The 16,350-nt window shown below is 43.9% G+C and overlaps 1 protein-coding gene across 1 annotated transcript in view; it reads left to right on the plus strand.

Annotated features, from left to right (window-relative positions):
- Positions 1-16,350, plus strand: part of LOC134528499 (mucin-2) — a 105,001-nt gene that overhangs the window by 43,414 nt on the left and 45,237 nt on the right. Inside the window, exon 2 of the mRNA XM_063362167.1 lies at positions 9,296-9,369. Coding sequence (XP_063218237.1) covers positions 9,297-9,369 — 73 coding nt within the window. The 5' untranslated portion in view covers position 9,296. The remainder of the gene's footprint in view (positions 1-9,295; positions 9,370-16,350) is intronic.

Below are 16,350 nucleotides of genomic sequence, written 5' to 3' on the forward strand. Positions count from 1 at the left end.
TAATATGTGTGTGTGTGTGTGTGGGGGGGGGGGGGGGTCTTATTTTTGGGCGTTTTTCAGCAATGAAGCGCTTACGTTTGCGTCAGAGTCCGTGTAATTTATGTCACGTGCTATATTCAGATGTGTGGTACCTACAGTTTCTGATTATATTTCTAAAGAGGCAAAGAGTCAAAGGAGATCCCCAATGTCTTAACAACGTGGCCATTATTTATTAATAACTGATCGAATGAATCCCAGAACTGATATTTTACAGGTTAAAATTCAAGTTAGTACTATTTGTAATTGTACTTTATTGCCTGAGCGGTCTACAAATATTACAATAAACGCAACATTGAAATTAAAAAAAAACTTAAAGGAATAGCCCAATTGAATTTTATTACAGTTTTATTGATAACTAATATTTACATCAATAATAAACAATTGTACTTCAAGATGTCCGATCACAAATCACTAGCAATTAAAAATGTTTATTCTCAAGTCACTCAATGTGTGTCAAGTTCCGCAGTTCGCACTCCTCACTGGAGCTAGGCTTGACAGTGGTTCGCCCCTCACCTCGCGCCTGTCCACACACACAGTCTCGCGCCACTCAGTCGCACTCTCACGGTCCAGTCGAACTCCGCGTCGCGCCACTCTCAAGTGGTCTCTCACCTCACTTCCATTCACTCGCGGAACTCTCCGAACTCTCGGCACTGACGCAAAGACCAGGAAACGCTGCTCTAAGTACCTCAGGGGCGTCTCTCGAACCGACGAGAGCGGCTGTGACGAGTCGCGTCATCCCGAGGCCGACCCGACGCCCGAAACATCGAGAAAGGCGGTGTTTATTCTCGCCACTCCGCGCGTCGGTCCGCGGAAATCCCCAAGGCCGCTCAGCCATAGACAACAGCGCCGAGGCATGGTGATGCGCGGGGTGGGAGGGGGGAAGGGTAGCGACGACCCTTGTAATCCGGCCAGGCGCGCGTGGCATGCCTCACGTCAGCGGGCTTCACGTGGCAGGGCCGCCAACCAGCTCCGAACATGGCATCGTGGTCTGGTCTCTCGCTTTCGTAACAGTATCTTTCAATACAAATAATTAGAGACCGGAAAAATTCGCGAATTCATTTCGCGATAGGCTAAAATACAAATAGTTATACCTCAGTGCTGCCTCTGCTATTGGCTCACAACTCACCTGGATGACTCTGGGCCAATGAGAAACGCCCGACCAAAGCTTTATGAGAATCACAGGCTGCTACGTTGGGGACGTCTCACAAGACAGCAGCCAGTGAGTGGATGACATTTGACCGAGTGTACGTATAACTATGGAGTTCATCCTGGAGATCATTGAACCCGCGAATTTTTCTTGTCCCTACAAATAATTCATTTAATCTGCCCTCCAACTTTTTTTTGTGTTTTAACACTACGATATTCAAGCAAAAATTACTCTGCCCCCCCCCCCCCCCCCCTTCCTTTTCAGGTTAGGTCACTGAAGGTGTGATGCAAGGACCTCGGGTGCTTTTACAAATCTTTACCGGGCATTTGATGTCCATTAACGTCTCTGAAACACGCGTTTCATCCGTTTCACTGCCCTAGAAACACAGTTTTTAAAAAACGAAAAACGTAATCACATCCACCCATCCGCCTTGGCGCATTCTTGAATGCTGTTGGTAAACAGACGCCACTCTGGCAGCGGGAGCAGGTTCCAGACGGCGTGGTTACATCACATGAAGCTCTGCACACCGTGCGTGGCCCGGTGGTTGGTGGGGTGACGTCACCTCGTGCTCCAGTGCCGGTCCAGTTTGTCCGAGGTGTCATGGTTGCCAACGTCTCTGGCGAACACTGTGCGGGTAGAGACCGGAAAAATTCGCGCATTCATTTCGCGATAGGCTGAAATTCAAATACAGAAATATTTAAGTTGCATTTTCTATCGGACTCTGGGTCAATGAGAAACACTCAACCAAAGAAGTATCGAATCACAGGCAAACCAGTTGATAAGACTCACCAGTCAGCAGCAAATGCATTGGCGCTATTGGCCCGAGTATTCACAGGACTGGGTAATCTGTATTCTATCCTTAAGGTCACCGAAACCACAAATGTGTTTCAGTCCCAATGTACAGTCTGTCCATAAAAGAATATCCCGGTTATAAAATTTAATAGTATCAACCGTCAGCGATGTAGTGTGTTGGTTCAAGGTCACGTTAAAGAGTGACTGAAACCGTTTTAGATAAGCTAATGCGCGAGTACTGCTTTGTTGTTTTTTTTTTCGTTTCCAGCGCCACCTACGCAAAATGACAACTCCTGAGCGTCAATCGTTTTGTGTTCTGCAATTTGCTAAGAGTTAATGCGTAATTTCAGTTTAAATTTGTGATCCTCCGTGTGGCAAAAACATCCGCCGATGGTATAGGAAATTCGAGACGACAGAGTTGTTTTTAGCTGGCCTCCGCGTTCACCTGAAATAACGCCATGAGATTTTTTTTTTTTTTTTAAATTTGGGGCGTTTATAAAAGACCTTGTCTACGTTCCGCCGCTGCCTGATTATTTGTCAGAGTTAAGACACATACTTGATAGAGACCGGAAAAATTCGCGGATTCATTCGGCGATAGGCTACAAGTCAAATACATGTACCTTTTAGATGATTTTTGCTATTGGCTTACTGTTCATCTGTTCGAATCTCAACCATTTATAAACCCTCAACCAAAGAAGGATCGAATCGCAGACTAAACCAGCTGAGACGACTCACAAGTCAGCAGCCATTGAACTGGCGTTATTTGCCCGAGTGTACAGGGGACTGTGCAGTCTATCCTGAATGCTATTGAAACCGCGAATTTTTCCGGTCCCTATATGATCACACAGAGAGAGTGCATCAGCCTTGTAGGATAGTGTACAGTTTTTGGAATTTGGTTTCCGGGGTCGTAATTACTGGGCTTGCAAAATGTGATGATGATGATGATGATGATGATGATGATGATGATGATTAGAGATACGGAAATTTCGCACATTCATTTAGCCGCAAGCTAGAATGCAAACCTCCACACTGTCGCACTGTGTTCATGATTGGACCGCAGTTATCTGGACACGCCCCTCTACGACCGTGAGCCAACGACGCCCAGCTAGGAGAGAAGTAAGCGAATCAGGTAGTGCCAAATAACAAGGATAAAAATGTTCTCGCTAAGAAATCAACCAATGGGAAAGTAAACATGTGTCGAGCACACCTATAACTTTGAATTCTATCCTGAGGCCAGAGGAATCCGCGAAATTTCCGGGACTCTAATGATCACTAGAGACCCGTGAAATTCGCGGGTTCAATGACCTCCAGGATGGACTCCAATATCCTCTACACACTCGGGCAAATGCCAACTGTTCATTGGCTGCTGACTTGTGAGTCGTCTCTAAGGGTTGCCTGTGATTCGACACTTCTATGAGTGAGGGTCTCTAATTGGCCCTCAGTCCTCCAGATTAACAGAGAACCAATGACAGAAGCAGCACTAAGGTATAATTATTTGAATTTTAGCATAACACGAAATGAACCCGCGAATTTCACGGGTCTCTAATGATCACACAGAGAGAGTGCATCAGCCTTGTGGGATAGTGTACGGTTTTTGGAATTTGGTTTCCGGGGTCGTAATTACTGAGCAAACTGCAAAATGTGATGATGATGATGATGACGACGATGATTGTTTGCGGCGTGCGGGAGTTAGAGGCCCAGCCACCGCTTTAAAGTGTCACAGAGGTTTTTATTTCTTTTCTTTGTTGGGGGGCTGGCAACACTGCAGGCCGCACGCCCCGCCAGCCGGGCGCAGCGGCCCTGCGCGGGGAGGAAGAGGAAGTCTGCCCGCGTGTTTGTGCAGCGGGCTCTGAGAGTGGGGAAGGGAGAGAGGGGGTTACGATCCAAACACCGGAGGAGGCCGGGACGCCCTTCGTACAGTCTGCGTCGACGACACAGACACCGCCCTGGAGTGCCGGCGCGCAACTGTCGCGTGGCGACGCCCGCAACAATCGCAACCCCGTGAAGCTGTCCACAAACAGCGTACGTAGACTAGAGACCGGAAAAATTCGCGAATTCATTTCGCGATAGACTAAAATACAAATAGTTATAACTCAGTGCTGCCTCTGCTATTGACTCACAACTCACCTGGATGACTCTGGGCCAGTGAGAAACACCCGACCAAAGCTTTATAAGAATCACAGGCTGCTACGCTGGGACGTCTCGCAAGACAGCGGCCAATGAGTGGGTGGCATTTGACCGAGAGTACGCAGAACTATGGAGTTCATCCTGGATGTCATTGAACCCGCGAATTTTTCCGGTCCCTAGCGTAGACCACTGGTAGGGACAGGAAAAAGTCTCGGTTTCGACGGCCTTCAGGATAGCCTGCACATTCCCCTGTACACTCGGGCAAATAACGCCAGTTCATTGGCTGCTGACTTGTGAGTCGTCTCAGCTGGTTTGTCTGTGATTCGATCCTTCTTTCGTTGGAGGTTTATAATTGGTTGAGATTCGTGCAGATGAACAGTAAGCCAATAGCAAAATCATCCAAAAGTTATATGTATTTGACTTCTAGCTTATCGCCGTATGAATCCGCTAATTTTTCTGGTCTCTAATTTCTGGATATAACTGGAGACCCGTGAATTTCGCGGATTCAATTACCTCCAGGATAGACTCCAATATCCTCTACACACTCGGGCAAATGCCAACTGTTCATTGGCTGTTGACTTGTGAGTCGTCTCGACTGGGTGGCCTGTGATTCGAAATTTCTATGAGTGAGGGTCTCTAATTGGCCCTCAGTCCTCCAGATTAACAGTGAACCAATGACAGAAGCATCACTAAGGTATAATTATTTGAATTTTAGCATAACACGAAATGAATCTGCGGAATTCACGGGTCTCTAGATATAACTTATACGTAGAGACCGGAAAATTTCGCGAATTCATTTCGCGACAGGCTAAAATACAAATAGTTATACCTCAGTGATGCCTCTGCTATTGGCTCACAACTCACCTGGATGACTCTGGGCCAATGAGAAACACCCGACCAAAGCCTTATCGAATCACAGGCTGCTACGTTGGGACGTCTCACAAGACAGCAGCCAATGAGTGGGTGACATTTGACCGAGTGTACGTAGAAATATGGAGTTCATCCTACAGGTCATTGAACCCGCGAATTTTTCCGGTCCCTACTTATACGTAGGGGCAGGAAATTTTCGCGAAAAAATCTGAACACCTACTAGACTGCAACAAGGTATACCCGCGGCAACATTTTCTTCGTTGTGATTGGCGGCCGTCTGCGAGAGAAGTCGTTGCCTTGTTTGACCGTACGTGCAGCAGTCTTGGGGAGCACTTTCTACCGTAACTCTTTTAATCGCACATGAGAATTATGACAGTGGGCTTTCGTTGCCAAAATTTAAAAACACGTCTTGTGTTTTGGGTTAAGATCCCTTCTGTATGAGAACCCCCGGACCAAAAGGTTATCAAATTCAAAGTCCTAGGTATATTGGTGTTTTTTTTTTTTTTGACGTGATAACGTCTTATAGATCGATGAACGCCGGCTGCACGCACTAAAAAGCGTGACTCATAGTCACGTTCCGCCTGAGCCGAGCGTGCAAGAACCGGCCAACCACCGTGCGAGAAAATGTTTATTTGTCCAATTTCGTCATTTCATATTAACATTTTATTGACATTATTTTGATTTCAGATTTTTTTTTCTGTAACTAATTGTTCGTGTTTATTTTTAAACAAATTATCTAAAATAAATTTTGCAAAAAAAAACTTTAAATAATATTTGAAAATTAAAAAGTATGCAATTTTTCATCAATGTTTTCTTATGACTTTATCACGTAAAATTATCGTCCGTAAACCGACTTTACACCCCCCCCCCCTTTTTTTTTCCCTCTTGCACTGGCCATGGACAAAGTCCGGCTTCAGGAATGGAACGTGGACCGCTGTGCTGACGTCACGGCTGGCGGTCCCCTGCTGGGGGGAAGGGGGGAGGGAGGTGGACAGGGGCAACAACCCCACATCCGTGGAGGGGTCGGTGCTCCGGGTGACACCCAGGTGGTATCTCGGTTGACTAATGGCCCGCCGCGCTGCCTTCTTACATGTCCTCGCGGCTCTTTGGAAGAACCTTGTTCCAGACACACACACAGACACACACACACACACACACTCTCTCTCTCTCTCTCTCTCTCTCTCTCTCTCTCTCACGGCGCTTCCAACATTTACGTTCAGATATAGTTAGAGACCGGAAAAATTCGCGGATTCATTCAGCGATAGGCTAGAAGTCAAATACATATACCTTTTAGATGATTTAGCTACTGGCTTACTGTTCATCTGGACGAATCTCAACAAATTATAAACCCTCAACCAAAGAAGGATCGAATCACAGACAAACCAGCTGAGACGACTCACAAGTCAGTGGCCAATGAACTGGCGTTATTTGCCCGAGTGTACAAGGGAATGTGCAGTCTATCCTGAAGGCTATCGAAACCGCGAATTTTTCCGGTCCCTAGATATAGTCTGCTTGCAACAATGCGTGAGGACATTATGTTTCAATCGCACCTGTGTTCTCGTACCATGTGCGTCTCTGCCTGAGGACGGGAACAGATAGCAGTTTCCGAAACGTAGCTTGTTTCTGCGTTTTAGAAAACTTTTGTTTTTTGTTTCGTCTTTTCGTTTTGTCGTGTTTTTGTCTCGTTTCAACTGTTTGTGCTGAATTTTTTTTTGGGTTCAATATTTTTGTGCTGTCATCATTTTTGTGGAGATTTTTTCGTTCTCTTCCGTTTTGGCAAACTATTGTGCTTGTTTCGTCTTTTCGTTTTGTCGTGTTTTTGTCTCGTTTCAACTCTTGTGCTGAATTTTTTTGGTTTCAATATTTTTGTGCTGTCATCATTTGTGGATTTTTTCGTTCTTTTAGTCTTTTTTTTTGTTTTTCTTTGTTTGTTGACCATATTTCTGTTATGGAATATTATGTGGTGTTTATATCCTATTGACAACAGCAATTTTTTTTGCTTGATTTGTGTTTTGGTTTTTGTCTTTTGGTTTTTTGTAGTTTTCTTCTACAGACATACATGTGCTTAGCAATGGCGTATGTCCAAAAGCTTACATCAAGTCATAGTCTGCTTGTAACAATGCGTGAGGGAGTGTGGTCCGTGTTTAGTTTGGGGTTCTAGATGTTCCAGCTGTCACGGCCAGTGAGTAGAGGCACTGGGATTTCGCATATTCACTGGGTAGCAAAGAAGTCTTGAAGCACATATACAGATACCTCTGCTTCACGTTGAAGACTTTGAGACAGTTATGAACTGTGAGATGTGGTTAGCTAGTCAAGTGTGATCCGTAGGGACCTGAAAAATTCGTGGTGTCGATGACCTCCAGGATAGTCTACACAGTCCTCTGTATACTCGGGCAAATAACGCCAGTTCGTTGTCTGCTGACTTGTGAGTGGTCTCAACTTGTATTGCCCGTGATTCGTTACTTCTTTGGTTGAGGGTTTCACATTGGCCCAGAGCCGCCCAGTCGAACAGTGAGCCAATAGCAAAAGCAGTTTAAAGGTATACGTGGATGAATTTCAGACTATCGCGAAATGAATCTGCGAATTTTTCCGGTCTCTATTGATCCGTCTAAGGGTACGACCTGGTTTTTGAACAATACTGATCACTAGACTTTGAGCTATTTGTTATGTCATTGGCTGAGATCGATGAGAAATGCTTTTCTGCTCTTGAATGGCCATTGGAAACACGGTTACCGCACTTCTGAATGTCCGGACTGGTAGAGCCAAGATTAATTTCGCGTGTTCATTTCACTCCAAGTTGTACTCAATTTCCCTGTACATGATAAAGCATTTTGGATTGGTTTTTTTTTTTGGTCAATCACAAGGTAACCACGTGTTTTTCTTTTTCTTTTTATAACTGGCTCAGGGTCGTCAGGAGTCCAATCGATGTAACTGAAGCTTTTCTTACACTTGTGATTGGAAGAAACATGATGGCATAGTTATCTCAAGGCCAAGCAAGTATAAGAGGGTTATCATTGGTGGGCTAAGTGCGTATCGAGCTTCTTACGCCGGTGAGCCAATAAGAAAATTATTATGTCTGACAAATTTCACAAAGTGTATCGAAGCGTACAGAACAGTCAAATATTCTTGTTTTATGTCAGCATCCCCATATATAGCAATTCTTGTTATGTCACCATCTCCATACATAGCTGTTATGATATGTGGTATATACGGTTCTGTTTATGTCCTACGGATCATTATGCTGCTGGAGCTGAAGTTATGTTACGGTCAACTTGTAAACGCATGAATAGAGACCTGCTGAATACGACTCGTATTCTGGTTTGTGCTGATCTACCTGCCGGTTACCCATGGTCGGAACTTCTTGCGAGGTTGCTATTGCCCGCTCAGTGCTGCCTCTGCTATTGGCTCACAACTCACCTGGATGACTCTGGGCCAATGAGAAACACCCAACCAAAGCTTTATCGAATCTCAGGCTGCTACGTGGGACGTCTCACAAGACAACAGCCAATGAGTGGGTGACATTTGACTGAGTGTACGTAGAACTATGAGTTCATCCTGGAGGTCATTGAACCCGCGAATTTTTCCGGTCTCTGCCTATAGGATATACTCCACAATCCCCTACACACTCAGGCAAATGCCACCTGTTCATTGGCTGCTGACTTGTGAGTCGTCTCGACTGAGTGTCTGTGATTCGACACTTCTTTGAGCGAGTGTCTCTAATTGGCCCTCATTAATCCAGATTAACAGTGAACCAGTGGTAGAAGCAGCGCTAGATATAATTATTATAATTAGAGACCGGAAAAATTCGCGGATTCATTTCGTGAGAGGCTAAACTTGTGAACAATTCTGCTGGTTTTGCTATTGGCTCGCAGTTTAACTGGAGCTCTCTGGGCCAATGGCAGACTATTTACCAAAGAAGCGTCGAATCACAAGCCACCCAGTGGAGACGCTTCACAAGTTAGCACCCAATGAACACGCGTGTTTGCTTGGGAAACGCAGAGGATAATGGAAGCTATACTGGAGGTCATTGAATCCGCGAATTCTTCAGGTCTCTCTAATTATAATTGTAGCATATCACGAAATGAATCCGCGAATTTTGCAGGTCTCTACCAATCGCAGAAGCAATATAAAGGTGCAGTTGTTTGGAGTCTAGCATATCGTGGAATGAACACGCGAATTTTCCCGGTCTCTGCAAGTGAGCAGCCGGTGCGTCTACACAGGAACTGCGGAGTCTCGTCGTTACGCCGCGTGGTGTTGTCGGAACTGCAAGCACTGCCGTGCTGCCGTGCACTGAGTCCTGACCGGGTGTCCTTGTTGCAGGATGACGAGTGTGCGACAGACGGTGACCACGGTGCAGACCAACAACGTCTCCCCGGCTCTCGACAACAGCCTGGGTGAGTCCCGCCTCCATCTGTCCACGTGGAGGCGCCACTGCGCTTCTCTCGCGGCTTCGAGGACTGGCAACCAGCTAGCTGTAACACGCCCGTTCAATAAGGGCTAATTTAACAAAATCTTTACTGTAACATACACGAAATATTTATTAAAGATTCAATTTATTGACGAGAAAACGTCTAATAAATCGATGAACGCCGGCTGCACGCACGAAAAAGAATGACTCATTGTCCCGTTACGCACATTGTCTCGTTACGCACATTGTACGCTTGCGCCGCATCTATCTCTCTTCCACTCGATTGGAACAACCATCGATTTGACTTTTTCGTGGCACATTAAATTTGAAACACTCCCATTCGTTTCCTTCTTTTCCTATCATCGTCTTATCCTTAACAGAATAACACAGATTGGAAGAAGTTATATAGCAAACATGTATAAAATTTATAGTAAAAATAATCTCTTCGTTAAAGTAATAAACATATTTGAATTAATGAGTGCAAATAAAAGTAAATTCATCAATTAAATTGTAGATTTCATTTCACTCCTTTGTATCCATAGAAAATAGTGATAATTCAATAAAAATAATTAAATTTTATTCATAAAAGTATGCAATCATTTCATCAATGTTTTGTTATGACGTCACGTTAAACTATCGTCCGTAAACCGACTTTACAGACAACCAATTTTTTTTATTATTTTGCAAATTAATATTATTTATTGTTATATATGAAATTATAAAAAAAATACGAAAAAAAAGGGGGGTTATCTGTAAAGTCGGTTTACGGACGATAATTTTCCGTGATAACGTCATAAGAAAACTGATGAAAAATTGTATACTTTTAAATTTTCAAATATTATTTACAGTTTTTGCAAATTTAATTTAGATTATGTGTTGAGATATAATCACGAACAATTAGTTATAGAAATAAACTGAAATCAAACGAAATTGGACAAATAAATAATTTTTTTTAAATTGCTGCTTTTAAAAAGTCCGCCTTAAGCTGTTTGATATTATAGAAGATTTTTCTCGCACGGTGGTTGGCCGGTTCTTGCACGCTCGGCTCAGGCGGAACGTGACAATGAGTTATGCTTTTTCGTGCGTGCAGCCGACGTTCATCGATTTATAAGACGTTATCACGTCAAGAAATTGTTTTAAATTAAGACCCGCTTGAAAAACTTCTTTGCGTGTTAATTGTATCAGATCATTCAATAATCTTCCTTGCTGTGGATTCGATTCAATATACAACAGGATGGCAACCACTATTGGCAATGAGATTCGTATAAAGGTGCTCAGTTGAGTAGAGTTCGAAACTACATTAGCATGCTACGATTCAAATGTGCCTTTTTAACATCTAATCGCTAACAATTTAATACTATTATTAGCGCTGTGAAATTGACACGACAGTGGTTGGTGGATTCGTATTTGCAAGGGGAGGCCAACAACTCGAACAGATGTACGCGGCCAAAACGTGTAAAACTAAGCCACGGCTCGCTACTTTATCACTGAAAAATGCTGAAACTGTCCGCCTCGTCAAAACATGACGTTATGTTCCCCATGCATGTTATCTTTGCGCCACGGACTCGCCAGCAATGCTAGGAGGAACAGGTTAGCAAAAGGCTATGGGAATGTTTAGCTGTAAGCGCATGAAAACATCATTCATACAGCGTTACAGAGTCAGTGAGTCAGTGATGAGCGTATTTATATTACATATAATTCACTTAGTGTGAAATATAGCATGACAGTTAATAAGACTAACTTAGTAGTGTAGTGCAAAAATCTTAAACTTTATCTCCAGGTTTTTTTTATTTAAAGATTTCTTAGATATTTCAGATGAGTTTCCGACCAGCCGATTTAATAATCATATAATAATTACTTATTTAATTATTCATAAAAACACACTCGAATGTAACTTAATGGGGGAGCAGGTAACAAACATTACACATTTAACGTCAACATTCAATCAGATCAACATTTTAACTGCGTTAGAACTTATTCGCAGAGAAATTCGCGAATTCATTTCGCGATAGGCTAAAATACAAATAGTTATATCTCAATGCTATTGGTTTACAACACACCTGGATGACTCTGGGCCAATGAGAAACACCCAACCAAAGCTTTATACGAATCACAGACTGCTACGTTGGGACGTCTCACAAGACAGCAGCCAATGAGTGGGGGGCGTTTGACCGTGTGTACGTAGAACTGGGGAGTTCATCCTGCAGGCCATTGAAGCCGCGAATTTTTCCGGTTCCTTGTTATTCTGTTGACAATGGTCTTCCCCTAAGGGAGTCTGCGTAAACAAGATGCTCTGTAGATGGAACGCGAGTTTGTACGCAGTTTGCGAGAGAGTTTTAAAACGCGAAAGAAATACCCAGTCGAACAGGCATTGCTGGTGGGGGGACACACACAGGGTGGACAGTAAGTCAACTAACCGTGTCGTGTGGCACGTGGCTTTCGTCGTGTTCGTCAGCGCGTATCGTTTCCGGCGCGTGGAAATAGAGTCGTCTCAGAGGGGCATCTCGCAATCCCGCAGCCCCCGAGAATAGCCGCGCCGCCGAGGTCAAGACATGACGTCATCACCGGCCAGTTATAGCTGCGCTCGAGTAGCGTGCAGTTGTTCCATTCTCCTGACGAAACACAGAACACTCGCACTTTTACAGCCGCACTTTCCCATTGATAAAACTTATCATCCGCATTAACAATTCTACCGTTCCAGGTGATTACATTTTTGACGTAACAACGTCTAATAAATCGATGAACGCCGGCTGCACGCACGAAAAAGTGTCTCGTAACGCACATTGTACCGTTACGCTGTGTCCCGTTACGCTAATTGTACGCTTGCGCCGCATTTATCTCTCTTCCACTCGATTGGAACAACCATCGATTTGACTTTTTCGAGGCACATTAAACTTGAAACACTCCCATTTCTTTCCTACTTTTTCTATTATCGTCATATCCTTAACAGAATAACACAGATTGGAAGAAGTTAAATAGCAAAAATGTATAAAAGTTATAGTTAAAATAATCTCTTCGTTAAAGTAATAAACATATTTGAATTAATGAGTGCAAATAAAAGTAATTTTATCAATTAAATTGTATATTTCATTTCACTCCTTCTTTGTATCCATACAAAATAGTGATAATTCAATAAAAATGATTCAATTTTATTCATAAAAGTATGCAATCATTTCATCAATGTTTTGTTATGACGTTGTCACGTCAAACTATCGTCCGTAAACCGACTTTACAGACGACCAATTTTTTTTGTAAATAGAAGCCACTGGTATATCGTGAGTAGAGCTATAGCAAACCGTATGTACTCGGTACTGAGTAACGGGTGCGGCATCTAGTACCGAGTAACTACACGTTACACACGAATGCATTTCGTTACTCGCATTTTTCGTAGTATGGGATTTATCGTTAGAATGTTGTTTAAATTTTACTGTCAATAAATAATTTTCGACACCTATTTGTTGCTTTTTCATTATAATCGAAGCATAATGGATTGCGATGTTATTGTGATATAACATAAGCTCACGGTTAAAGTTTAAAAATAGTAAATCCATTGCAAATTTAGTAGATTCCATCAACAGTTCACTTGTAGTTATACACTTTACCTATTAAATAAAATTAAATTTAGAATGACTTTAAATACAAGTCTGGTTCAAAAAGACGGAAAAGTGAAGAAAAAAAATGCACCTTACGCAGTTTGGTATGTAATGTATAAGTATGTTTTTTTACAAATTACGAATGTTGCGAAACCGCGACGTCATACTGTACGCAATACGACTCGATTCGTTGCTCTAGCATAACGCAGTATGTTATGAGGTATCGGAAGTAACGAGTAACGTAACGATACGATAATTAGAGACCGGAAAAATTCGCGGTTTCAATGGCCTTCAGGATAGACTGCACATTCCCCTGTACACTTGGGCAAATAACACCAGTTAATTGGCTGCTGACTTGTAAGTCGTCTCAGCTGGTTTGTCTGTGATTCGATCCTTCTTTGGTTGAGGGTTTATAATTGGTTGAGATTCGTCTATATGAACTGTCAGCCCATAGCAAAATCACCTAAAATATATATGTATTTGACTTCTAGCCTATCGCCGAATGTATCCGCGATTTTTTCGGTCTCTAAATATAGTGACGAGACCTAATTGTTATAGTAACGAATACATACGGGTACGCTTTTTTTTTAACGTGATAACGTCTTATAAATCGATGAACGCCGGCTGCACGCACGAAAAATTGTCACGTTCCGCCTTAGCCGAGCGTGCAAGAACCGGCCAAACCACCGTGCGAGAAAATCTTCTATGATATCAAACACGTTAAAGGCGGGCTTTTTAAACTAAATGTTCGTGAAAACAAATTTTTTTAAAATTAAATTTGCAAAAAACTGTGAATTATATTTGAAAATAAAAAAAAATGCAAATTTTCATCAATGTTTTCTTATGAGGTTATCACGTGAAATTATCGTCCGTAAACCGACTTTACAGACATCAACCCCCCTTTTTTCCCGTTACTTTTACACCTCTAATCGTGAGCAGCATCTGAAGCCCTGCTCACCAGGTGGGAAGGCCCTCAGGCCGGATCTACTGCCTGTGGGCCCCTATGCTGAGTCTGTGGTGCGGGCCCTCTCTAGGGGGAAGGAGTAGTGAAACAGTGGGTGCCTCTTGCCTGGGTCTGGGTGGCTAGCTTATTTTAATTGACCTACAAAACTCATAGTTTTGATCAATTTTCTATTTTGAAAAAAAAAATAGTTTATTATTAAACTAGACAATTTAACCAAACAGTATTTAGAGGTTAAGGAATTAAGTGACACCAAAACCAATGAAAATAATCGAAAATTTCTAAATGCTGACACAACTTATGTATCAGCTTTCCACAGAGGAGTTTAGTTCGGCGCAATTAATCCACACAAAACAACTGGACACTATGTCGACACGTATTTTAAGAATATAAGAAGATCCAAATTGCAGTGTAATTTTTTTTTTCGTGTCGTGTGGTGCGGGCCCCCATTTGTGGTGCGGGCCCACAGGCTACAGCCTGGATAGCCTGCGCGTAAATACGGCCCTGGGGGTCCTCGAAGGAAGGGAAACACCGCCAACTAGCCCACTAGCAACCCCCTGCACGCGCCAGCCTCGGCGGTGCCAGCTGAGGGTGTGTCGCGCCCAGCGCTAGCGCCGAGTCTAGAGCCGTCCCCACAGAGACGCGGTCTGTTTCGCGAGACGGTATTTCTGGACCGCAATGTGGGCCACGCCCCTCCCCCCACCACCCTCAACTCTACAGCAGGCCCCGCCTGTACGCCTCTGGACACGACACGGCAGTCGTCAACCCAGGGAAAATCCTGGGCACAGAGGGGGAGCTGAATTGTTGCCCCTTGGAAGGGAAGCCCTTCCGGATTTTTCTGACAATGGTTTGTTTGTACAGCGACTGGAAGGGCAGCCCATCCAATTTCTGAAAACATGTTTCTTTAAGTGTTTAAATAATCCTGAAAACGTGCCCCTTGGAAGGGCAGCCCATCAGGATATTTCTGACAGTAGTGTTTTTGAAAGGTTGTCTGAATTGTTGCCCCTTGGATGGGAAGCCCTTCAGGATTTTTCTGACAGTGGTTAGTTTAGGTTAGGTTAGGTTATGTTAGGTTAGTTTAGGTTAGGTTATGTTAGGTTAGGTTAGGTTACTTTACAAACTAACCACTGTCAGAAAAATCCTGAAGGGCTGCCCTTCCAAGGGGCAACAATTCAGACAAGCTTTCAAAAACACCACTGTCAGAAAAATCCGGAAGGGCTTCCCTTCCAAGGGGCAACAATTCAGTCGCGATTTAATTTTTTTTTCCTAACCTAACTAAAACTAAGTGTATTTTGGAGGGGTCCGGGTTAGGGAGGGACCTAGGTGCGTCTCAGGCCGAAGCCTATACGCCTAGTCATGCTGGGATTAGCCATGCAGGGAGAGGGTCGCATGCATCATGTGCTAGGAGGGGATTGGCCAGCCATGGCAGCGATTGGCGCCATGACTAACTCCCCTCACTCTTAAATCTAGACTATAACTAGAGATAGGTTGGGCCTAGGTAAAGCCTGCATAGACACAGGGAAAACCCTGGGCACATTCATGCGGGATGCAAATTGGCATGCATTACGTGTAGGAATTTACAGGAGACAGAGGATGGTCTGGATGAAGTGTTGGACAGAGTAGAAAAGAGTCTACCATGGAAATATAAATAAATAAATAAATAAATAAATAAATATATATATATATATATATATATATATATATATATATATAAACAAATCCCGAGGTTGGCCGAAGGTGAATATTCGGGCGTGTTCGGGCAGGGACAGACAGAACTTCCCGCAACAGATGGTCTGAGAACGAGACACGCTGTGGACTGGGACACGAGACAGTCTGGCGGATGTGCGCGGTCCACGCCACGAGGCTCGTGTCAGTCTCTCACGGCTCTGATAGTCGTCACGGCCTAGTCACGGCCTCGCGGTCCTAATACGGGTCTCCCAGGGGCGGTGTCCGCGTCACGGTTCGACTGTGCTCGCTCGCTGTTCTTCGGACTCCGAGTGGCACATCTTCTCCGAACCAGCGCAGTTACCACTAAACACTACCGCATCGTAGTCAGTAATAATTTTTTCGCAGGCTTTCACGGCCATTGTCTGAAGTAGCTTGGCTTCCGAGTTGTATCCGCGTCCTCGGCGATAAATGCGCCGACGTTTCGGTCGACGTTGCAGTCGCCATCATCAGGGAGCAGTTACCTACCCTGATGATGGCGACTGCAATGTCGACCGAAACGTCGGTGAATTGTTCGCCCTAGGACACGGCTGCAACCCAGGAAGCCAAAGCTACTTCAGACAATGGCCGTGAAAGCCTTCGAACATTATTATTAGAGTCAGTTTTCATCTCAGTAGACGGAGTGTTGTTTCCTGTTATCTAGAGGGTTTTCTTAACTGGTATTCCATTGGAAACCTGCCCAGCGCGA

This window comes from Bacillus rossius, chromosome 1 (genome assembly GCF_032445375.1).
Source record: "Bacillus rossius redtenbacheri isolate Brsri chromosome 1, Brsri_v3, whole genome shotgun sequence".
Taxonomy (NCBI): domain Eukaryota; kingdom Metazoa; phylum Arthropoda; class Insecta; order Phasmatodea; family Bacillidae; genus Bacillus; species Bacillus rossius.